At 45.7% G+C, this 25,646-nt stretch overlaps 1 protein-coding gene across 1 annotated transcript in view; it reads right to left on the bottom strand.

Annotated features, from left to right (window-relative positions):
* The window catches only part of DCPS (decapping enzyme, scavenger), a 63,581-nt gene that overhangs the window by 19,823 nt on the left and 18,112 nt on the right, over positions 1–25,646 (bottom strand). Inside the window, exon 3 of the mRNA XM_073321139.2 lies at positions 7,725–7,870. Coding sequence (XP_073177240.1) covers positions 7,725–7,870 — 146 coding nt within the window. The remainder of the gene's footprint in view (positions 1–7,724; positions 7,871–25,646) is intronic.

Here is a 25,646-nt window from a genome sequence, read left to right as displayed (position 1 = left end):
GTGTGTGTTTAGAAATTCCTTTGCAGAGTGTGTGTTACTTACTCAAATGTTGCGTAGATCCCAAAAAGGGGGAAACTACAAGCCGGAAGGTCCATACCCTTGGAGGAACTCTGGGAGTATGGAGTAGCTACTGGGGAGGCTTGGGAGAACCAGCACTAGTTTGAGAGCTGAGGTAACCCACCAGGATTTCCAGCTCAACTTAAGTGCAGAACCAGGGGGTTGTGCTTATCTTCAAAGCTGGAGCCTCTGCTTGCTGATTTAAGAACTTTAATGACTTGTTCTGGCCATTCACATTTCTCCTCTCAGCAACTACACCATCCTTTACAGCTCCACTTATGTTATTTGGCTTTTTGTCTGACAAGACCCTGCTTCTCAGAAGGGATACAGGGCCCTAGACAGTGCAGAGGAATGCCTCCTACTGGGACACTACTGTCGAAGGACAGCAGTGTTTGGAGGTGCCTAGCCTCCTGCTGAGGAAAAGGAAGAGGACAGGAACTGAAGGCAGAGTAGGAAGCTTGTGGATGTGGGGACAGATGTTTGTGAAAGGCAGACCTGGTAGGTTATCTTTGTGCTGTGTGGGGATTGAGACTCTGGCATTCCTCAGCTCACACTCAGAAGGGAGGAAGCCGTCTGCCCAACTGCACTGGGGTTCTAGCCTCTGTACTACTGTCAGAAACGCAGCATCTAGGGATGCCTCTTGCAGCAGTGTTGTTCAGTGGTTATAGTACCTGGCTTCAACCCAGGAGATCTGGGTTCTATTTCTGTTCTGCCAATGCCTTCCTGTGTGACCTGGGGAAAGTCACTTCCTCCCTCTGTGCAACAATTTCCCCCATCTGTAAAACAAGGATGAGAGAGACTTACGTGCCTTTGGAAAGTGCTTTACAATCTGCAGATGAAGACACTGTTTGCAGTATTGTATTGAAAAGGTTCTCAGACTTTGCATCACCTTCCTAGCCCTCATACAACTGTAGGTGGCTACTGTGCATTTGTTCTGGACATCGCTCCATTTCCTTTTTTGCAACAGATGGTGTCTGTTAAATAGGCTGAACAAGCAAGGGGGAGTTCAAACTCCTGGATTCTATCCTAGTTCTGCAAAGACTTGCTGGGTAAGTCATCCCCTGTGGCTCAGTTTTCCCATCTATAAAATGGGTCAAATCCCTTTTTCTTCCTGAATTCATGCCTATAAAGCTCAGTGATACTTAGAAGAGGAACAAGCCATTCAGCCATGTTTGGATTCTCTTGCTTTAAATTCCAGTAGGTTTATAAGGAATTGTCAAAAGCAACACAGTCAGCTCCCCATCACTGATGTGCATCTGTCCTAGACTGCAGCTCGCAGAATTTAAAAACATCTTTTTAGAAATTATATCTGGGGCTTGGTTTCTTTTAAGTGAATTGCTGCAAACATTTTCTTGGGTTCCTAGGTGATGCCCTCAGCAATAACTGCCTCTTTAAAATGGCAGGTAAGGTACGTAGTAGAGTTGGGCTGGCAGCTGAAGATCCATTTTAGTCATTTTGAAGCCACAATTCTGTCCTATCAAACTCCTACTAGTCTGCATTGGAAAACAAGGTTGTGATTAAATGAGGATCAGCTGATCATTGTTAGTCTACCTGCATTAGACACTAGAAGATGCCTGTCCAGAGACAATTAGTGCAGCGACAATGGGGACATTGCTCTAAAATTGTCCACGCCTTGAATTCAAGATTCTTCTGTCTGGAAGGATGGAGACTAAGGTGGAAAACAGACTGTTTTCCAAAGGATGGAAAGTAATTTTTTTTACACCCTTCTTATTTTGTCTGCTCTACTGGTTTCAACAAGAGGAAGAAGAGGACTAGAGACTGCAGTATCAAAAGTGGATGGCTAGGGTATACAGTATAATAAAACTACGTTGGGGGACCTCTCCCAGTTTACTTGAGATAGACCATCAGATGTGCCTTGGTTACTCTGCTTTCCCAGGAGGACAGTACAACTCACGAGTGCAGACTGGAATATATACAGTTCAAATGGTCACAACAGAGAGGGTTAATTCTAGTGTAGTGCCAACAGCAGCCAAGTCCAGGATGCTTACAGCTGTCAGAGTAAAGACATGGAGAAAAATGTTTGCTTTAGAAAAAAGAACAGGAGTACTTGTGGCACCTTAGAGACTAACAAATTTATCTGAGCATAAGCTTTTGTGAGTCACAGAGTGAGCTGTAGCTCATGAAAGCTTATGCTCAAATAAATTTGTTAGTCTCTAAGGTGCCACAAGTACTCCTGTTCTTTTTGCGGATACAGACTAACACGGCTGCTACTCTGAAACCTTTGCTTTAGAAAGTTACAGTAATCTACACAAACATCCTCTTGTTTTCTCCCCACTAATAAATGCCTATTGTAGATGATTGGTGCTGCAGTTTGATGATGCTGGCATGAGAGCTGAAAATTGTACCAGACAAAAGGATATGAGACAGGAGAGTAATTGAGAGCACATTGCAGCCTACAAAGTGGCCTCTCTCACTACATGCAAAGAAGCCCAGCCATGTTCAGCTGTAAATGATTAGAAAACAAACATCACAACAGCTACCCTGTTCTTAACTGCTTCAGTGCTGCGGAGGGTAGTAGAGAAACATGGACAACATCCCTGGCTGCCCTGGGTACCAGGTACAACACTGATCGAGCCCCAGCATCCCAATGAGAGATCAGCACTTTAGAGCAGTGGTTCCCAAACTTTAACAACCTGTGAACCCCTTTCACTAAAATGTCAAGTCTCGCGAACCCCCTCCTAAAAATGAATATTTCCAGGGATTTTCTCCTTTACCTGAGCATAAATTATAAAAGCAGTGATCCTGGAAATAGAAAATTTGTTTTTTTTGTCATGCTTATTACACACTATTAATTAATATTTATCATTACCGGATTTTTATTACATTATGAAAACAGCAACACTCTTCCAAGATCTCACTTTCGTAGCTTGTATCACTTTGAATAAGCCTTTTGTAAGACAAGACTCCTGTGTTTCATCAAGGAGTAAGAGGTGAAACAGCAGGAAGGTATTTAAGAAGCCAACTCAAAGAGTTCCTTCTACACAATCATTCAGGTCTTGAGCAGTCCAGGCAAACAACGCACGTTAGAACAAAGCTTAAACTTGTTCTTCATAATAATTTTAAAAACAAAACAAGCGGCCTATTTAATTTTAAAAACAGCAAAAAAAAAAATCCACCTTCTTTTCCATTTCTTATAAGGAGTCTTGAAGTTTAAATCCCCTCAGTGTGATAGGTATGCTTGCTTTGATCTGCTTCGCTCTTGGAAGTCCAGGGGCTCCGGGCCGCTGGCCCTGTGCTGCTCAGGGTCCCTATGGACAACTCTGTCTGCCATTAGGGAATTTTCTCCTCGAGAACCCCCAGTAACATTTCGCAAACCCCAGTTTGGGAAGCACTGTTTTAGAGAGAGGTTATTTCTAATGTATTGCCTCAGTGGATCCTCACCTGTGGTCCTACGGCAAGGCATGCAACTCCCTCATTGGGAATCAGCCCAGGCAACTTCACAAAGGAAAACACATGGAGGCTGCAGCAAAGAGGGTGAGGAACAGTTTGGATTGGGGGCTGGTTTTGATTTGATATCAGCTGCTGTTCAGATTAGACAGGAGTTAATTACAATCCTCACTTTTAATGCACTTTTTCAAAGCCCTACGCAAATATTACCTAATTAGAGTCAATGTTGCATTTCCGGAATAATTACTCCTACTTCTGTGCAATCAGCATAAGTTGGTCCCAGCAGACTAGTAGAATTGTTTTCCTTGCCTCTGCGAAGGTCAGAAGTGTGATTGCAAGTGGGGCTGTTCAGTCAGAAGGTGGGTAAGAAAGGAGAACAAACCCCTTGCTCCCAAGTGACCCCCAAAAAAAAATCTGAAGAAGAGACAGAAATCATCCAAAGTGGTGGGTTTGTGGATACTCAAGACTGTATTTCTCTGCCCTGGTGATAAACATCCTAGCACAGGACTGAATTTTTCCACACAGAATATTCTAATAGTAAGTTAGAAACTCAGAGGTTCAGAGCTTGTTTCGAAATAGTAACATAAAGGACCAACAATGTGTTGCGATGAAGCAAATCAAGGAGAAGGTTTACAATGCCTCACATTTCTTTCTGAAAGATCCCAAAAAACCGTAAAAGGCAGCCACCTCTCGAACAGAGTGTGGCAACAACCCACCGGGCAGCAAACTACCTCACTGGAGGGATGATGAGAGGTTTTGGACAGGCCATCACAGCAAACCCTGTCTCATGAAAAGGATCAGGGGGATTTCAGTGTCCAGCCACAGCACAGGTGTTTAGGGCCTCATCTAAACGAGCCTGACAGAGTAAACTTCAAGAACTCAATTATTATCCGTATTGCACAGGGAGCACAGATCATGTCCTGACCGTGCTAGGCACTGTACAAACACAGTACAAGAAGATAGGCTGTAAGCTCTCTAGGTCAGGGACAAGGGACAACAGCCGGATACAGACAGAGAGAGAGGAGTACAAAGAAACAGTGAGGCAATATCAGTCAATATGATGGGACGTGGTTTCAGCCTAACCATTGTCAAGTTTTTTGTAGGCATCACAGGAAAGGAGAGTTTTAAGGAAAGGGCCTTAGAGAGAAAACAAGTCATTTGTGTTTGGTATGCTAGCGAAAGAGGAAGCCGTGGAGAGTTGCAAAGAAAGGGGCGAAGTTTACACCAGTATTATGCAGGCAGAATGGGCAAGATTTAGACATAGCCCTCTCTAGAGACTCGCATCCAGGTTAAGATGAAGATGATGCGGAGGTTACGGTCTTGAGCAACAGGGAGGATGATGGTGGTGTCCATGGTGAATGTGAAAGGAGGTAGGGGAGAGGGCTTAGAGGGAAAGATTAAGAGCTCAGGGCTTATCAACACTTACAGTGTTCTAGCGGTTAGTGAAGATGCTACTTACACTGACAGGAGAGCTTCTCCCATTGGTCCTAGGGACTCCACCTCCCCGAGAGGCAGTAGCTATGTCAACAGGAGAAGCCCTCCTGTCAACATAGTGCTGTCTACACAGGGAGTTAGGTCAGTAATAACTGCGCTCAGGGGAGTGGATTTTCACATTCCTGATCAACACAGTTATACCGACATCAGTTTGTAGTATAGATCAGGGCTCGGATTTAGCTAAGCTGAGCTTAAGCTGAGGGCTGGAAATCCATGAGAACATGTCAGAGATACAGGGCAAGGTTTGAGTTTAGACATAGGGAGAGAAACCCAGCACAGAGTCATCGACAGAGACTATAGTTGAATTTAAGTTTGCAGATGAGATTACCCAGAAATCAGGTGCAGAGGGAGAAGAGAAGGGACCAAGGACAGAGCCCTGTGAAACCCCCCCTCCCCTGAAAGCTGGAGGGGGATGAGGAGGATCCTGCAAAGGACACACTGAAGGGGGGAGTAGAGAAGTAGGAGGAGAACTAGGAGAGGACAGAGTAAGAAAGCCAAAGGAGAACAAGATATCAAGAAGAAAAGCATGTCAATGGTATCAAACAGCTGTCAAGTCAAGGAGGAGGAGGATAGAGTATTGGTTCTGAGCTTTGGCCCGGAAGAGGGCATTAGCAAGTTTGGCTAGAGGGGTGAAGAGGGAAGGAGTTGGATTGCAGAGGGCCTAGACTGGAATCAGAGGAGGGGAACTCCAGACAGCATATTCAATGAGCTTGGAGATGAAATAGCTGGAGAGGCAAGAGGGGCTAAGATGTGGTTCAGTTTTTTGAAAGATGGGAGAAAATGTGCATATTTGCACCGTGAAGAGAAAGAACCAGAGGGGAGTGGGAGGTTAAAGTGAAAGTAGGGGATGAGAGTGGAGTAGAGGGAGATCAGGAGATGGGATGGGATCAATGAGGCGGGTGGAGAAGTTAGAATCATAGAATCATAGAATATCAGGGTTGGAAGGGACCTCAGGAGGTCATCTAGTCCAACCCCCTGCTCAAAGCAGGACCAATCCCCGACTAAATCATCCCAGCCAGGGCTTTGTCAAGCCTGACCTTAAAAACTTCTAAGGAAGAAGATTCTACCACCTCCCTAGGTAATGCATTCCAGTGTTTCACCACCCTCCTAGTGAAGAAGTTTTTCCTAATATCCAACCTAAACCTCCCCCACTGCAACTTGTGACCATTACTCCTTGTCCTGTCCTCTTCTACCACTGAGAATAGTCTAGAACCATCCTCTCTGGAACCACCTCTCAGGTAGTTGAAAGCAGCTATCAAATCCCCTCTCATTCGTCTCTTCTGCAGACTAAACAATCCCAGTTCCCTCAGCCTCTCCTCATAAGTCATGTGTTCCAGACCCCTAATCATTTTTGTTGCCCTTCGCTGGACTCTCTCCAATTTATCCACATTCTTCTTGTAGTGTGGGGCCCAAAACTGGACACAGTACTCCAGATGAGGCCTCACCAATGTCGAATAGAGGGGAACGATCACGTCCCTCGATCTGCTGGCTATGCCCCTACTTATACATCCCAAAATGCCACTGGCCTTCTTGGCAACAAGGGCACACTGCTGACTCATATCCAGCTTCCTCGTCCACTGTCACCCCTAGGTCCTTTTCCGCAGAACTGCTGCCTAGCCATTCGGTCCCTAGTCTGTAGTTGTGCATTGGGTTCTTCCGTCCTAAGTGCAGGACCCTGCACTTATCCTTATTGAACCTCATCAGATTTCTTTTGGCTCAATCCTCCAATTTGTCTAGGTCCCTCTGTATCCTATCCCTGCCCTCCAGCGTATCAACCACTCCTCCCAGTTTAGTATCATCCGCAAATTTGCAGAGAGTGCAATCCACACCATCCTCCAGATAATTTATGAAGATATTGAACAAAACCGGCCCCAGGACCGACCCCTGGGGCACTCCACTTGACACCGGCTGCCAACTAGACATGGAAGAGGAGAACAGATGGGAAACTTTTGTACCAATGATGGGAGGTGAAGGAGGAGGGAGTGGTAAGAGGGAAAATGGGGAAGGTGGCCAGAAGGGAGGAGATATCACAATTTATCTACCCTTGAGCTGAGCCTGCCAGGAGCTGAGCCTGCGAGTAGAGGAGCTCATGATCGGATATTTTTAAGAGCTCGCCTGTGCATGTCAGCGCAAGCTGACAAAGGCAGCAGAGTGCTGCTTCTCCTCCTAAGACTCCCACAAATTCAAGTTTTCATGTAGGTATTTGGCTCAAAGACAACTTTTTATTTCTGGTTTGTTTATCTGAAGAGCGCGACGGGACATCTGCTGTAACATCATTAAGTTTGTCTCACACTTTGCAATTTTAATCATCATCATCAACATGTGCTCCCATGTGCATAGCTAGCAAGATGGTGAGAGAAAAAGAGACATCAGAAGTTACTAAGAGAGAGACTGTGTACAGGAATTTCAAATTCAAGGTAGCTACCAAGCTAGGGGGAAATTCTATGGATTAGAAGCCAAGGGCAACCAAACCCAGGCTGAACAAATGATATCTGACAAACTGACAAGCAGCCAATTAGTACTGCAAGGTCTTGGGTGTATCAACTTTTTCCCCCTCCTTAACTTCAGAGGTACTCCAAATCCACACCAATCCCATCCAGACTAGAATCTGGTCTTATTTATTCAAACTCAGCGGCCAGTGCCACACAAACTAGAACACAGGGGACTATGCCATTGTCCAAAAGGCTCACCCTCACAGACTGTCTTAGGAAACCAGCTGGATGCCCCAGATAATACTGGGCCACAGAGACAAGAACCTACCATACCTGGATGCTGAAGCTCTGGGATTGTATAAAGGGCAGCGTAATGTTCTTGTAATCCTCCCCAGTCTCGCAGATGAGATACGCATCTTGGCGCAGATATTTCTGAAGGTGTTTCTCGGTGGCTGGATACACCACTGTGGTTTTTATCTCTGGAAATAAACAAGTTTACAATGTTATAATCAGGAGAGACTAAATCTAAGTTCCATCCTGTCACTGACTCATTGTTTCTAATTTTTAACCAACAACATGGTAACAGATTTCAGAAATTACTTACAAGGTAGTGGGCGATTTGCATAAATATAGCAGGAACACTATGCCCTAGAGCTCATGCTGCTCATTTGCATCAAGAAAGGTTCACAGAACTCGGATGCTGAAGATAATCAGTTGATAAAACAGAGAGTGCATATTTCCAGTGAAGGCCAGAAGGGAACACACAGGTGAAAGTATTTTTACACACAATGGCAAAAAAAGCAGCAGCCTGGATTTATGCAACCACTTCCAAGGGAACAGCTCTCCAACTGTCACCAATCAGAGGAATAAAATTAATACAGCAGCACTGCACAGAAAACAGTCATGTATTCGGACGTGGATACACACAGCAGGTGGTCAGTCTAGAATCCCTCATGTTTTCTTTTGGCCAGACTGAGCTCAGGTTTTTGCTGGTGGAAATCCACCTAGGGAGCGCTGGAGGTGAAAAGGTGACCTGGGAGGGGAGTTTGCAGCAACAGAGAGAAGTCACCATCTTCACTCCATTAGGGCACAACAAAAGGAGGCATGACCTGAACAGCTGCAGCATGTCCCCATTCTACACATCACTGCAGCAGCTTCAAACAGCAGGGCACCTATAAAAATCTTACACCCCACTGACCCACGAAAGCTGCCCACCCTCAACCACGCGGGAAGGGATGTGGAATAAATGCCTGGAACTCCCTCTCCTCCCAGAGGGAAGGCACAGGTTGCAGGGGGATGAAAATTACCCATCCCTTTTGTGAACCTGGCCCTTCCAGAGCCCGCACCTGCAGGTTACACTTGAATGGAATTGGAGGGGAACTCGTGATCAGTTCTGACACTGGGCTACAGCACTACAGAGTCAGCAAATATTTATGCTACACCAGTGGCTCCCAAATTTTTTAGCCTAAGACATTGGTTGTAGGAGCAGCACCTGAGGCTCCCTCTCTAGCTTAATGAGGGGTCTCTTTGCCCTCTGCTGCCCGCGTGCCAATCAACAGTCCTTGCTCAAATTTGGCAATGCCTTCACGTTCTCCCCAAGGCTGAGGGTTTACAACTGGCTGGAAAATTTAGTGAAACTATAAGTTGCTGAACAGATTTTAAATCAGAGAAAAGAAACCCAAGCTGTGGTCTCCTGAGCTCGGATTTATTTATTACTACTTCTGTAACTCAAAGCCTATTTCATATTTACACAATAAAAAGTACAAATGCACTGAGCGCCTTCGCAAGCTGATCACAGACGACTGGGGAAGTGACCTGGGGAAAGCCAGAGCAATTCTGAATGAGCTTCCCTCGGCTTCAGGTGCACAAACAGTTCAAACCCAAACCCCAGTGAATTTTAGTAAGGGTTGGCTTGAGTGCATACTCAGGGCTACGCTGGTCTGGCTTTGCTCAGGCGTGCCCACCACAGGATACAGAATTCAAGGTGGAACTTCCAGGGATTGTAGAGCTGTTCTTCAGTTAGAATCTGGCCCAGATCAGCAGTCATTTGAAATTGTCTCTCCCCTCATGTCTGCCCAGTGGCCTATGAGCAATGAGCTGGGGGCAGTCTCAGTGCTACTCTTAGTGCACTGGTGTCCACATCCCAAAGTCACCACATCCGGCCTCTCCAACGGCAGTCTCCTCAGAGAGCCGAAGGCCTGGGTGGGCCATAGAGACCGAATTACTTGCCAAACATATAGGTGGGCCCAGGGACAAGACACATTAGCAGAATGAAAGGCAGCCTGGTCCAGATTTTTAAAGGTATTCAGATGCCTAAAGACACAATGGGATTTTCAAAAGTGTCTAGGAGCCTAACTCCCACAACAGGGGTTGAAAAATTGCACTGAGCGCCTAGCTCCCCATTGTGGTGCTTCTGAAAATCCCACTAGATGCCTATATATCTTTAAAAACCTTGCCATGACTTCCTGGACTGCCTCCCGTCCCATAGAAAGAGCTGGCAATCGGACACCTTACACCACGGTTACAATGGTTACTTTTTAAACATTACCAAGCGGTGTCATGACCAAGTAACCACCACTAGCACATAAGTAAACAGGAATAGAACCAACAACTCTGGATACACCTGACTTGCATTTACACCTGGATATCTACTCCACACCGAGCAGATCTTTATCTGATGTCTGAAGCAGTCTGGGTCCCTGGAGTCAGAATCTTTCTATAACTTCCTGTGTTTTTTTTGTTCTCTGGCTTGTGGGGTTTTGTTTTATTTAATCAACCACATGAATGGGTCTATCTGCTCTTATCAGTCCATAACTCCCATTTTAACTGTTGGTCCCAAGGCCAAAGCAATTCTGCAAATTCAGAAAAGCCCTTAACTATTTCAGCCCCAACGCGGAATTCCTTTTTTAAATGTTTCCTTACCAGCTAACTCTGCAGGCTGAGACTGTTGCTCAGCGTCCCTGACCGAGGGCATGTCTGCCTGCGAGCTCTTGACCAGGAGACCATTGGGAGACAGCTACAGACCGAGAATTCATCCCTACTCCCACCTTAAAGGCTGCTGGTCTTGGAGGAGCACATCCGCAGATCTGCTGTTTGGTGCAGGCCCACCAGGCCCCTGAGTTTGAGTGTGGTGAAAAGTGGCAGTGTTGCAGCTAAAGGAGGCAGGCAGCAGGACAGAAAGCAGACACTGCTCTGGACTAGGCCGGCCATGACCCGGTTGCCCCGAGACTCACACAAAGCAGGGAACCGTTCATGTGAGCGGTATGACTGCTCAGAGCTCCAGTATGAAACTGAAGAAAAGCCTGTAGAGAGTCTTTGTGCTAAGTTTAGAGGCGAGAGCAACAAGGGTGGTGTCGTGGTGGATGTCTCCTATAGACCACCGGACCAGGAGGAGGAGGTAGACAAGGCTTTCTTCGGATAACTAACACAAGTTTCCAGATCACAGGCCCTGGTTCTCACGGGGGACTTCAAACACCCTGACATCTGCTGGGAGAGCAATACAGCAATGCACAGACAATCCAGGAAGATTTTGGAGAGTGCTGGAGACAACTTCCTGGTACAAGTGCTGGAGGAACCAACTAGGGGCCATGCACCTCTTGACCTGCTGCTCACAAACAGGGAAGAAATGGTAGGGGAAGTAGAAGTGGGTGGCAACCTGGGCAGCAGTCACTATGAATGGTTGAGTTCAGGATCCTGACAAAAGGAAGAAAGGAGCGCAGCAGAATATGGACCCTGGACTTCAGAAAAGCAGACTTTGACTCCCTCAGAAGCTGATGGGCAGGATCCCCTGGGATGCTAAATGAGGGGGAAAGGAGTCCAGGAGAGCTGGCTGTATTTTAAAGAAGTTTCATTGAGGGCACAGGAATAAACCAACCCAATGTGCAGAAAGAATAGCAAATATGGCAGGCGACCAGCTTGCCTTAACAAAGAAATCTTTGGTGAGCTTAAACACAAAAAGGAAGCTTATAAGAGGGCACCCTGGACAGATGACTACAGAGGAGTATAAAGATATTGCTCAAGAATGCAGGGGTCTAATCAGCAAGGCCAAAGCACAATTGGAGTCGCAGCTAGTTAAGGGTAACAAGAAGGGTTTCTACAGGTATGTTAGCAACAAGAAGGTGGTCAGGGAAAGTGTGAGACCCTTACTGAATAGGAGAGGCAACCTAGTGACAGAGGATGTGGAAAAAGATGAAGTACTCAATGCTTTTTTTGCCTCTGTCTTCACAGACAAGTTTAACTCTCACATTGCTGCACTGGGCAACACTGTATGGGGAGTAGGTGAGTAGACCTCAGTGGCGAAAGAACAGGTTAAGGCTACTTAGAAAAGCTGGACGTGCACAAGTCTATGGGTCCAGATCTAATGCATCCGAGGGTGCCGAGGGAGCTGGCGGATGTGATTGCAGAGCCACTGGCCAGTATCTCTCAAAACTCGTGGCCATCGGGGGAGGTCCCGGACAACTGGGAAAAGGCGAATACAGTGCCCATCTTTTAAAATGTGTCTGGGATGGGAGGATTTAGCTGGGGATTGGTCCTGCTCTGAGCGGGGGTTGGACTAGAACCTCCTGAGGTCCCTTCCCACCCTGATCTTCGATGATTCTATGGTTTTCTGACACACTGGATGATTGCCTTCCCCTTCAAATGTCAGAAAACCCAGGGTGGGTCGGGCAAGGGTAAGGTCCACTAACTGAGAGTAAAACTTCAGGAGTTTCCATTTCCCATTGCCGTGCTGACCTTGTGTTGCAGGCTCCACTTTGTTTTGGATGCTGCACTTCTGTTCTCTATATACAAACGTTGGTTCACGACTCTGGGCTTCAGTCTGAAAGGGTTGGTGTGACTCAGCAGCATGAGGTGGGACGAATCCCTGACCACAGAAGAAGAAGGGTCAGACAGGTTATTCATAGGCCAGATGGTTTTTGCATTCAGGCACGGGGCAGAGAAACAGCAGCAAATGCATCAAAGCCTCCATCCCTGGCAAACTGGCCCAGCAGTCTGGAAGAAAGTGACACAGTAATGGACTTACTATCATCTGTGTTCAGGAATCAGACCAAGGAACTGAATAATCACCAAGCTATTAAACAGCTACAATAAAATCCCAGACTGTGCTCTGAGAAATATTAAAGCACGGTCTGAGGAGAGCTCTTAAGAAATGGGAGGGGAACAGAGAAGGAGCTACGGTGAGTTTATGTCAAGCAGAGGAGACTGCGGGAAAAATGCACTAATGGGGAAGATGAAGCACAAATTCATCCTGTCAGCAGGGCAAATATCCTTCTGGGGAGGAGACTAGAGAATTCAGAAAAAGATAAGAGACTGCTGGGCATCCCTGAGGGAATTAAAGGGGAAAGCTCCCAGGGAGGTTAAAGGAAAGTCTCCCCCACCACCCTTCATGGAAGCAGTATGTACTCTTGGTAACAGCTGAGACCTGGGACACTGGACACCTGGGTTCTATTCTTGAATGCCATCGATTCACTGTGCAAACCTGCATAAGTCACTCACTCATCCTCTCTGTGCCTGCTTCCCCATCTGGAAAATGGCAATAATACCCAGCAGGGTGTTTGGGAAACGTGCTATTTTCAAAGTGCTTTGAGATTCGAAGACAAAAAGGTCGTTGAAGGTCAGTATAGTGTTGGCTAGGCTCACCAAATTCCAATAAAAGCAAAGTAACTGTTATTATATAGTCACTTTCTTATGTATAAATACACATTTATGGCCAGATTTTCAAAGGAATTCAGCTCCCATTTAAGTACCTACATGAAGTGACTCGATTTTCAGAGGAGCTAAGCATGCGGCTACTCCCACTACTTTGTTCTCAGAGAGGCATGCAGCACAGATTACTGTGTTTAACGAGGATTCTGCTATTTGACAATAGTGGTGTTCTTGGTTGCAAAACAGGGCTGCAATCGTGTATTGTACAGCAAGGTCAAGCTTGGCTCACTAAACATTTACAACTGCTCATCTCCAGGTATGGAACAAAAGAGACATTCCTGACGCACAGAAGGCAGATTAGACACATTAAGACAAAAGACAAAAATGCCACAGCAATACATAGAATATAGATGTTATCATTCTCCTTTAAAACAGCTTACATTCTGTTAAAGAGCAATAAGCTGCCACATCCTGTTCTCAAAGCATCCCTAGCACACTTGCTGTTGACAACATTGTCAATAATGGGTGTGTGTTGGGCTGCTCCAGGCTGGCAAGCAGCCTCTGCACCCTGGCTTCCCAGTCGTCAGATAACACGACCCCACTGGTTTCATGAACACAATAAGCAGAGGTAATATGGGGAAGATGATCCTCAGAGCAGTCAGTGCATCTCAGACAACTCCTCCTGCCTTCAGTTTGCCAAAGGCACACTACACAGAAACTACCGCGGCTCAGGGGATAGTCGTTAAATAGCTCTTACCCCATCACGATCGGCAGGACATGGCTTCATTGTTATCAGTTATTGGTACTGCAGTAGCACCTAGGAGCCCCAGCAATGGGCCAATACCCCACTATACAACATGTAGCACAAATAGTTCAGAAATCCAGGAAGCAGAGATTAGGCCAGGTCGCCCAGAACAGCTGGTATATTCTTCTCATTAATGTCAGAGGGGGAGGGGCGCAGCCGCGCAGAGCTCTTGATTTCATTGTTGTGAATGCAGCTGACTGTCTGAAAACGTTGGCATGATGGACGAGCCACAGTGATCCCTTCAGGCACAACCACGGAGAAATACCCCTTTCAGCTGATCAGCTCTGAGACTTGGTAGGGGGAGAAGAGAATGGACACATCGTTCCATCAAGCTGCAGGCTCTTAAATATACCAGGTTTTGCTTTTCTGTCTCAACCACAGACCAAACCCAATCACAGCATTCTTCTAGCATCCAGGAGTCTGGAAAAGGGGCTGGCCCTAGGTGAGATCTGGGATACAGGTGGTAAAATTATAGGAATTTGAACCCTCTTCCCACTATTATTTTGGCTTCCTGCGGGTATCCCACAATCCATGAGAGAGTTGCCCAGAATACAGTAGGCCTGGGTAAAGTGCTAAGAACTCAGTGATACCTACCCATACAACAATGCAGCACAGCACAGACACATGGCACAAACATGACTATTTCCACTGCAACCCCAACAAGGTGAACACACACAACTGGAGTAAGATGCAACAGTTTAACTACATCAAGGCACGGTACCTTAGTGCAACTTTCTGATGTAGGAAAGCCCTGTAGCTGAACGCATTTGAAAATCTGCCTTTAATGGGATGTCTGCCCCACACTGGACAGTAAGGGGTAAATAGAGCCCTAGAGAGGCCATGCGAAAAGCAGCCCATAGGAGAGGGGCTGTGAGGAGTGGCCAACCAGGGACCAGCAGGCCCACATAAGAAGAGCCTCAGGGCAGAGCAGAGTCAGTAGCTGCCTGGAGCTTGAGGAGGGAAGCCTGCATCTGGCGTAGACTGGAACCCTGCACCATGTTGGACAGACAGTACAGGCAGGAACTGGGGAGAAAGGAAGGCATTCCAGATGGGCTGCTGAGACAGAGGAAAGTGCTGAGACTGTGGGGAAGTGGCCCAGGGAAATGCAGTGATAGTAGAGGCAAAGGAATGCAGTAACCCTTTGGAGGGTCCCTGGGCTGGGACCCATAGTAGAGGGTGGACCTGAGTCCCCGGCCCACACACTCGCCACTGGGGAAGCGGCTGGACTAGGAGCTAAACTCCGCTGGCAGGGGGGAACATGGACAGTGACATGGACAGAGGGCTGAGCCACGAAGCAGATGCTGCAGTTCCTGACTCTGCGAGAGGGGTTGCAGGTGGACTGCCGAGAAGGAGTGATGGGGTGCAGACCGCAGATAGGGGGTTGGCCTCCAGCTAATCTCCAAGACAACCAGCAGGAGGCACTGGATCAGCGGTGAGTGACACACCCCGTGACACTGCCCCTTAGAAGATATTTCAGCTGGCTTAAAAAGTAGCATCTCCAAGAGGCAGAATGATATGCAATCTTGTTAGGTCTCCAGCAAGAAGGAGGAATCTGAATTACTGTCACTCCAGGAGTCTTATCTGAACAGCTCCTTCTGATGTGGTACAACCCAGAAGGAAAAGGTGCATCTCAAATTTAAATCTCTCTTTTGGGAACTGATGAAACCATAAAGATCCTGTACCCAGCTTGAGGCAGAGACTCAGAGCCTCACAGCACAAAACCACAAATGCCTGCCTTCGCTGAGAAGGGAAAGTGGCAAGTAGAGGGGGACAGGTAGTGCTCAAGGCTACCTGCTCTTACTGTTCCATGCCACCAAGGAGCACGGAGCACTCCTGGGATCAGTAGTCCGCTTCAGGCTGAGCAGGAAGCAGAGCAACTAGAGTCTAGACACTAAAGAGTTAACCATCCCCCTTCTGAAGAGGGTGTCTGAAGAGCAAGTCAGATTGGTGGTGCCTCTACCCCTTACACCAGCTAAATGGAGAGCAGGGAGCTGGACAAAAGAAACCTTCTAATTTAACAGTCACCTGCTAACCAAGTTACCAGGGATAACATCTTGGCAGGAGAGAGGAGGAGGAGAGCAGAGAACACTGGGCTTCCAATTAGGTCACTGCCTCTGGGCCCCAGGGGGCTTCCTCTCCAAGTCCCCAATCTTTGGCATCTGTCTCTGGCTAGTTACTATCTAGCCCCGGAAATGCTGTCTTGCTAAGGGGCACTGGAAGCATTCCTGAAGCAAAGCAAGTTCCCCTGGCTGAATCTTTAAGGTGGAGGCTGTTTCAAATCTGAAAACCTGTGTCTGTAACCCCCAGTGGAAACAGAGCGAGGTTTTATGCAACCAATCTCGGGAGAGGCAGAAGGGGATATCTTTCTAAAGCACATTGATTTCTCTCCCATACCCTTATTCTTGCCTATTTTCATTGCAGCCCAGGTGCTCAATTGTTATTTGTTCTGCTGAGCTTTATCTCATTGTTTTTTTAATTAATTTGATTTTCTCTCATCCCCTACAAAGCCTGGAAAAAAATCTCTCTGATCCCACAAACCACGCAGCTCACTCTCCTTCGGATCCCTCCCTTGTGACTCACAGCTTTTGGCCAGACTCCCAGGGCCAACCCCCACCCTTGGCCTTGGCTCCCAGCATTGACTCCAAACTTTCCTATACTCGATACACATGAAAGAGCTGACGAGATGCACGTACAATAATCTGATTATCTCCTGACTGCTCGCCATCAGAACTCCCACTTTGTACCACTGTTACATCTGAGTTAGACTGACCCCCATCAGGGCAGCAGCCTGTCATTTGAGTTATTTAAAGCATCACATGAACTTACACTGCTATACAAGTTTCAGAGTAGCAGCCGTGTTAGTCTGTATCCGCAAAAAGAAAAGGAGGATTTGTGGCACCTTAGAGACTAACAAATTTATCTGAGCATAAGCTTTCGTGAGCTACAGCATGCATCTTATGAAGTGAGCTGTAGCTCACAAAAGCTTATGCTGAAATAAATTTGTTAGTCTCTAAGGTGCCACAAGTCCTCTTTTTCTTTTTACGGCTATACAAATAATCATACTTGGCTCTTCTGAAGCCACTCCCATCCTAGGGCCTCAGTCTTAACCCAGAGATGGCTTTGAATTCAGTGTGGATCTCTACACACAGCAGCTGAGCCATCCCCTCCACCATAGCAGTCGGCTTCCTGTTGACCAACCAGCTCCACACTCCCAGGAAGATGCAAGGGCAGAGCCTAAATTAGTGCTGCAACTACCAGCATTGGCTTTGGTACAGATATGCACTTGGATACTCCCTGCCAGATACAGGGAGTACAGTTCCCTGGCTTATTCTCTCCCTGCAGAGCTCTGACAGAGGGTCTCCTGCCGGATCCCCAGGCGAATGAAAGCAAGACTCGAAGCCAGTACCTCACCGTTTACATGCTCCCCACCACAGATGCATCCAATCTGGTTTCCTCCCAAGCACAGAACCACAGAGGGCAATCAGGCCCAGAGGATGAGACCTCCTGTATGATTGTGAAGAGATGACTCGTCATGGAGAGGGGTGGTGTCCAAAGAACACTGGAAAAGCTCTCAATACAACCGAAGAGAAGGTTCAGAGAAAGGAAGCTTCAGTGATTCAATTACTTGTTCTGAGATCCAGCTGACATGTGGACAGTGTTTAGAAAGAGTTTATAGCTAACAATGGAAAAATAATTTGTTTATCTTGAAATTAAAGTTCTTGGCATGTACTTTCCTCGGCAGGATAGGGGATATAGCCTTCTACCCCTACAGCCTGACAGCTTTGACCTCAGCAATGAATCCAACCACAGCATTACAACAACAAAGAAATTTTAAAAAGCCCTGCATTTAAGGTCTTTAGTTAGGGATTCAGCGTGTAGCACAGAACTTAGTGTAACGCTGTGTGTGATCAATCCTCTTGCTGTGAAACTTGCATTTTATGGAAAGCTGCTCTAAAGTTTAATGTAGGAGATGGAAAAACAAAACCTTGAACCACCATCTGATCCATTTTAAACAAGGGGGGGGGGGGGAGCCACGACGCACTTTCATTCAGTCCTAGCGAGCAATCAGGGACATTTCAAATGAAAATATTTTATCCAACCGCTCTCCCACATTTACTTTTTCAGCATGGATCACCTCCACAAATACTGTACAGCACCTGCCAATTCAGATTTAGGCTTCAAAATGTATGCTGAGCATTTTCTATATCAGGAAGGCAATATGGTTGAGTGACTAGGGTACAGAACAAGGATTAGGGAGACCCTAAGTTTTAATTATGGCTCTAACATTGCTTTCCTAACCACTGACTGCATAATGGTGGGTAAGGCATCAGGACACAAAATGATTTTGTTTCCCCATATGTAAAATGGGGTTAAATACCATACCTGCCACGCTCATGGAGTCTAATAGATTTATCCATCGTAAAGCATTTGGAGAGCCTCAGTTAGAAAGCTCAATGTATACACGGTGAGTGTGCTTAGTGTAAATATATATATGTCTAAGGCCTGGATAACATAAATATCTATTTGTCCTTAAAGCCAGGATTTAACATTTTTTAGGTCAGAGCTGCACAAGCTGGGAGACAGGGCCTTTCCATTTCATGCCAATGAAATGCTTAATGAAATCCACATGAAAATGTTGGTAACATCAAATATGAAAATGTGACCCACAAGGAGGGTCTGGTCCGATTCCCACCATACATATGTCCAAACGAGATCAGTTTCCAGCCACTGGTTAGCACTTGTCTGGATGAGGTAACAGCAAAAGACAAGGCCATGACTTTGCTTAATCCCCCTCAAAACAAGGCAGTTTAAAATAAAACACACACATTAGCTGCACAACAACAGTGCAGACCAAAACGTTCTGAAAAATTCAGAATTGCCAGGAGAAACTTTGGCATCTCAATTTCTTGCCTGCAAGAAAGGGTACAGATTCAAGTCGTGGCAGACTTGGTTACTGGAGACTGCTATTTCTCATGCAGTCTGGAAGGTAAGTGCTCCAGCATTGTTTGCAGAGTCCCCTGGGCTTTCCAGTGCTGAGGACTGCACACCATTTGTGGCTAATTCCCCAACATTTAATCAAAAACTTGCCAACAAGAAATAGGCACCATTAGATCTACAATTTCTGACTTGTTGCTCTCAGTGGAGATTGCAGCTTAACGTACTTTATACATTTCTAGAACCCAGTGCAGAGGAAAGGAAAAATAAACCCTTAAGGCACAGCTATGGTCAAGAATGAAAGATTATGAAAGAAAGCGGAAGGCAGACTGTGGTTCACTAATGATCATTTCACTTCTAAAGGTCTCATCTACCCCGGAACATCCTGAGACCACTAATTAACGTACGTGACTAAAGCTAGAGAAGCTGTTTTAACACAGACCAAGTTTAGACCCTGACTTCAATTAGGTGCCTGGCACTTCAGATTTGGTACATGAGGGATCAGCTTGATTCACATTGAACAGCTTCACCTAGCCACAGCCATGGTCCTCTGTACAGACATCAATGAGGCAATGCTAACCACTAAACTGCTAAGTCTTTCCAGTCATTGGTGACCAACTGCACTGGTCCTTCCTTTAAAAATGATACAGTTCCTGAGAAACTAGATACATACTGAAATAATATTAATGACTGAAACCTACAAGAGTCGATGAGTTAAATGACTCACTCTATCCTCTGGTCACCCTGTGGTTCTGAGCTCTCATCAGGGCCTGGGGGATTGTCGGAACTAGAGGTTTTTTAAATTGAAGTAACTAACTTGCTTATACACGCTAGTGTGAAGACTCCACATACATTTGTGATTTATCTTGGAATAACTCATAAATGATAGTTAACTGGAGTTAAAAACCTCTGGTGTAGACAAAACCTGAGAGAAGCAAACAGGCACCATGCAAGAGAGCCACTATAGGTACTCTGACTGCACAAAATGGCTACCTGGGCAGCTCATCCGGGTTATCAGGTACCATGGAATCATTCTGGGGGCATCCACACACAGGGTGCCTTGCAGCTGTGCTTATTCCAGTGCATGTTGGGACTCTGCAAGCACCTATTTTTATGAAATCTCGTTCCACTGATACAACTGTCCCATCTACACTGGCTAAAAGCCACTGTAGCATGCACTGATTCAGCTGGACCAGAGCGGACGTCTTCATGACAGGTGTTGCAACAAACCTGTACAATTAATGATGGCCACCCCCCTGGCACAGCTGTTATGTGTGGATGCAAGATGCTGCAACGCTCCAGATGTCCAGCTGTTTGTTGCAACATTTAACATAGACAGGGCTCGTATACACTGAGATGCTGAGACACAGTGAAGTTGGAATATAGGACAATTTGCACTTAGATGGAAGTCCATATCTTGCCTGGTTTTAACTCAAACCCAGAGTGTTATGTCAGGATAGTTTTTTGTCTTAGCTTTTTACCTTGCTTAATTAACGAAGTAAGTGACCCTACTCAGACAATTAGCAGCTCCTTCTGAAGAACGACCCATTATTACCAAAAAAGGCTAATACAGATATTGCAGCATACCAGTTTCAGATGTGTTTAGCATTCTAGCTCTTTAGCAACATTCGCTCTTTCGCCCCCGCATACTGCAGTCTCCCCTGCACGCTCTCCAAGACATTTTAGAAATTCATATCTAGCTAAGTGCATCAAATTTCAATCCAATGCAAATTTAAAAGGAGCACGCTATGGGGAGTCCCAACTGAGCCAGCTGGAGCAGAGAAGCCTTGTCCTCTCTTCTCTCATCCTACCCAAGCACACAGACAGCAGTATTAATGAGGTAAGCTTTTCAACAAATTGAAATATATTCAGGGTTTGAATTAGGACAAGATGCCTGCAGGGCTTGACACTTTGCTTTTGATGGGACCAAGTGACAATACGCATGTTTTCCCTTAACGAAGAGAAATGGAAGCAGCGGTTGTTTGGCTCCTAATTGATAATATTGCCTATTCTTTTAAGTAAATTAACACTGTTCCTGAAAAGTACCCTGCCCAGCTAGGATGCCACAGAAATAGTAATAGAAAGTTTTAATGACAAGTTTGCAATCTTCCCCAAGACCCCTATCTCTCTGCTTATCTTCTGCCCTACACTTGCTCTCATTTAACCTTCAGGTATCCCCTTCAATAACCAGCAAACAGCAGTAGTGGACACTGTCAACAACAGGATACAAAATCCCCACCTCTATTATGCTCAGGACAGTTCTCTCTTACTTACGAACACATTTGTATAGTTCTCTCAACTAAGTATCCAGCTTTAACCTACTCTGCATCGAGCCCTTTCATAAGTGACAAGAGCTGGCTGTAATGAAAACGCTGCACTAATTAGCCACTCACCAGGAAAAAGAAAAATGCCTCCATAATTTAGACCCTATTATGCAAACGCTTGGTTGCAAGATAGCCTTCTTAAAAGGCCAACATGAGTTGGAGCAAGCTGCACAGCTAAGGATACTCCATAAAAATCTCTCAGCCTCTGCTCCTCAGTTGTCCACACCTAGGGACTACCGTGACTCAGCCACTGCTATACTGCATGGGAAGGATTTGGGGGTATGAGGAGAAATCTTTCAAGTGGCTGGTTCCCCAACCACGGAGGACTTGAAAGAGTATTGTCAACATCTAGAAATACCCCTGGAACAAGGAGCATAGGTTTGTAAGATCTTTCCTGAGTCCAACCTCCCCTTTCTGGGTTGTTCTTCCCCATCTGTTCTCTCCCTTATTCTTTCTTTGTTTCCAGGTTCTGTCCTCCCATCCTGCATGGCTGCTGAAAGCTTTACTAATCATTTCAAAACGTGGTGTGGTCCAGATAGGGACTGACTGACAAAAGGAGAGAGACTTGACCGTGCTAGAGTACCTCGAAGGTAAAGAGATTTCCATGGTGCAGCTCATTTGAGAGCATTTTCTGCTTCTGCAGCCTGGAATAGGGTACCATCTGGATTGGTAGGAAGTGGTATCACTTCCTGTATGACTGAATCATTTTCTCCCTAGCTTCTAGACTCTCCTCTGCAACCTCTCCGCCCCATGTGCTCAGCAGCAGAGTGAGGTCACTAGAATTTGAATCACTGATGTACTGCTGTGAGGGAGCTCAGGAGATTAGTAAGTTTCACTCTCCATGTGTTGCAGAAGCACTCAACTCTCCTACACACAATGACAGATACCCATGAACTTGCTAATCATTAAAATGCATAGCTATGCATAGCTAACTAGAACATCCTCTGAAACAGGGTTCATAAGGAAAAATCTTGAACTACAACTGTGCTTCCAGGTGCCATTCACATAAACAGTGTAGATTTTCCAGAAAATGCAACATCTTTCAGTGGCTAGACTAAATCAGACCACTGCTTACTAAGCACAGTTGGAATACTCATGCTGTCCCACAAAATATGAATGACAGACTCTGGATAGTAACTTAAAAGAAACCAGATGTCAACTAAACAAACAGACCAGCACAAATAAAAAGTTAAGAAATACGTAACTTAATTGCTCTGGCTTTTACTTATGGAGCCTTTGGCATGAGAAACTCTTTCTACTGCTGTGGAAGCAAACTCTGCTCTTCGATTATTCAGCAAAGTTAGTTAGGGAACTATGGGTTGTGTTTTGTCAGCATTTCAAACTTTCCAACTTACAGTAAGTTGCCTATTGAATGAGAAAGAGAAAATTGATGAACAGGCATTAATGTGTGGCAGGGAACTTGTTTAAACCAGCACACAGAGAGTACTGGTTCTAGGGAAATCAATTCAACCCAGTTTTCCAAGCACATGAAAAGAATATTTAATGTTTGCCTCCACAGATCTATGTAGATGGATCACCAAGGTTTAGTGCTAAATGATCTCTCTCAAGACCAATGATTGGTTTAAAACAATCATGGAAACTGCTTTTGATTTTTAGAAGTTAAAAACCGTTTCTCTTCTGATTATTAAGCCACTCATGGATGTAAGAAACCGGTTAACGGTCTCCAACAGCAAGTCCCTACTGCCCCCTACAGCCAGTGTCTCGAACGAGGTCTGACTCCAACAAGAGAGCCTTCATCGGGTGATTCAAAAGGTAACCGTAACCAAATTATTTTCAAATGAATTTCCCACTTTACATGTCGGTGTCTCTTTCCTGATGGACATGATGCACCGGTGGCCTGCAAAGAAAGTAAAAAGAGGACACAAACTCATTTTCTTCTTTGTGCTGAAAAGAGGAGGCCTGGAAAGGGTTTTTTTCTGCTGCTTTTTTGCCTAAGAAATTCAAGGATTGCCAACTCCAGGTTTCCGAGAGAACTAACATGATGAGGGTCCCACAGCTAGCAAGGAAGCGAAACCTGACTGAGACAGGAATGGATCTATTCTGAGGGTTCAGCACACTAGGTTTTTTTTGTTTTTGGTCTTATAAACACAGTTTTACTCAAACATGCTAGAAACACAGGGGAGAAGAGATGGGATCAGCTCTTGGATGAAGAACAGCTGGCAGAAGCTGAACCCGGGCAAGACAGAGGTGACAGTGACAGGCATAGGGAAGTACTGTGAAGAGCTTGCAGCCACCGTGCAATTTCTGTTGGTTGAAGACACATACCCACAATTGGTGAATTCAGTCTGCACTCTAGCAGTAGTCTTGGATCCCTTGCTGATGCTGAGCTCTCATGTAGCAGCATCCATGAGTAATGCTTTCTACCACCTCCGCTTGGCTAGGAAACTCCATCCCATCCCATCCCTGGCCTCAGTTATTCAGGCCTTTGTCACCTCTCAGTTTGATTACAGCAGCGTAGCGTACCAGATCATGAAGCCTTCACCACTTAGGAAACTCCAACTAGTTTAGAATGTTTCACTGCATCTCTTCAGCAACGCAGGCTTCCTCGGACATATCAAACCCATCCTCCGCTCTCTACACTGGTTTTCCATAGAATTACAAATTAAGTTCAAGGTCTTGGTCTTTATCTTCAAAGCGTTACAGGGCCTGGGCCCCAGACATCTAAAAAAACCACCAAATCTCTGGGACAAAGACAGTGGTCAACAACTCTGCTCTTCTGACACAACTGGAACCCGCAACAATAAGAGTAAAGCTCATCTGTGTGGGAGACAGAACCTTCTCCAAGGACAGTCTAAGACCATGGAAAAGCAAGGACCATCACAAACCTCCCCACTTTTCACTCCAAATGCAAGGCATTTTGACCTGCCCTCTCTTACACAAACACACTTCTCCCTCTGGGGAGAGGATGACGAAACAAACATGTGACAGATGCATAGTCACATTGCTCAATGCACTACTGGATGGCGCTTAAATACTACCATGATGAGTGAGGTATAAAAACCATGACAGTGAATGACTGAGAAAGCTCCTAATCCACTTCTCCAGGTCCTCCAAGGAGACCTCTAGCAAAATAGGGAAAACAAGTCAGGAGTTCCTGGTAAAAACAAAAATGGCCTTCCTTGTCCATCAAAGAAGAAAGGTCACTCCAGTCTCTATTAATACTGGTGAAACAAAGGCAAGAGTAGAGGACAGGACACAGTCGCTTAAATACTATGTCGTCGGGTACTGTTATAAGAATCAAGAGAGATTGATAGGAAGGATGATCATCTTTGGGGCATAGACCATCTTTTTGTTCTGTGTCCGTATAGTGCGTAGGCCCATGACTCGGGCAGCTAGGTGCTACCCTAATACAAACAACAACAATAATCCTGACTCAAGTACAAGCAGACCTCTTCCTTCTAGTTTGGAAAATGAAGCCCTCTACGTTGTTTCCTTCTCTACTCCAAGTCGAGCGCTTTTGCCCCCTTTGTTCTACTATGCAATCTGGCCATTGCTGGGGTGAGAGCCTTCTTCTCTGCAGCCCCTATTGTCAGGAACAGCCTTCCCATATCTCTCCTCCTCAGTTCTCCACCTCACTTCCAATCTCATTTTGAAATATGTATATATTAATACATGCATGTTTACCCTTGTTCAGACCACGTAGTTTCTTCCCCCACATTTCCCCCATGAATATTTTGGGGCACAGTTTGCACGAGAAGTGCTATACAAAGTTAAGCTGTATTGCATTGCTGACTGGACCCCTGAAGGGGCTGGGTTTAAATGTGGTCAGGACACCACCTGCTGATGGAACGAGAGATGTTTGGTGTAGTCAAAACAGACAAATGATAAATAATGACAAGAATGGAAAACCAAAGACTTCGGGCCTGGAGAGAAGGACAATAAGCTACATACAACATCCCTCACCTGCCTTCCTCATCTTTCCTCCACTTCAGTTCATACTAGTCACTTTCTTCACTGCCTACTCTCACACTGAGCTTCCATCCATCCCTGACTTACCAGAACTGGCTCAGATACACATCCCAGAGCAGTAGAACCCCTGTCTTCTTCTGTTAAAGGGACAGGTCATTTCTCTAACTTCTTCTGGCATCTGGCTTCTAATGGCCACAAACAATGAATTAGATATTGGGTAAGTGATGTAGCCACTCTATTATGGCAGCATCATCCAAGACATCAAGCATATCTACCCACCATCACAATGATTAAAAGTCCATAACCAGATGGCATGTTGTTATTCTTAAGCTACATAGGGCTGAAGCCCCAGTAGTAAAGATATAAGTTAAACCACCGTGACCACAACAAATCCTGTTGTAATGAAGAAGGATCTTTCAGTTCATATGGCTGTTCTGAAGGACATATGAGAGCTGATCCAGAGAGACTAGGAGATACAGATCTGAGTTGTCTGCCAAGAAATGCATCATCAATCCAAAATAAAGTTCTGCACCACCTGTTGAACTGTTCCTTAGAAAGGCTGCGTCTGATGTGCCATCTGACAGGCTCAACAATTTCAGAGAAGAGGCATCTTGACTT

Source organism: Lepidochelys kempii, chromosome 22, assembly GCF_965140285.1.
Source record: "Lepidochelys kempii isolate rLepKem1 chromosome 22, rLepKem1.hap1, whole genome shotgun sequence".
Classification (NCBI taxonomy): Eukaryota; Metazoa; Chordata; order Testudines; family Cheloniidae; genus Lepidochelys; species Lepidochelys kempii.
This window is presented reverse-complemented; position numbering and strand designations above follow the sequence as displayed.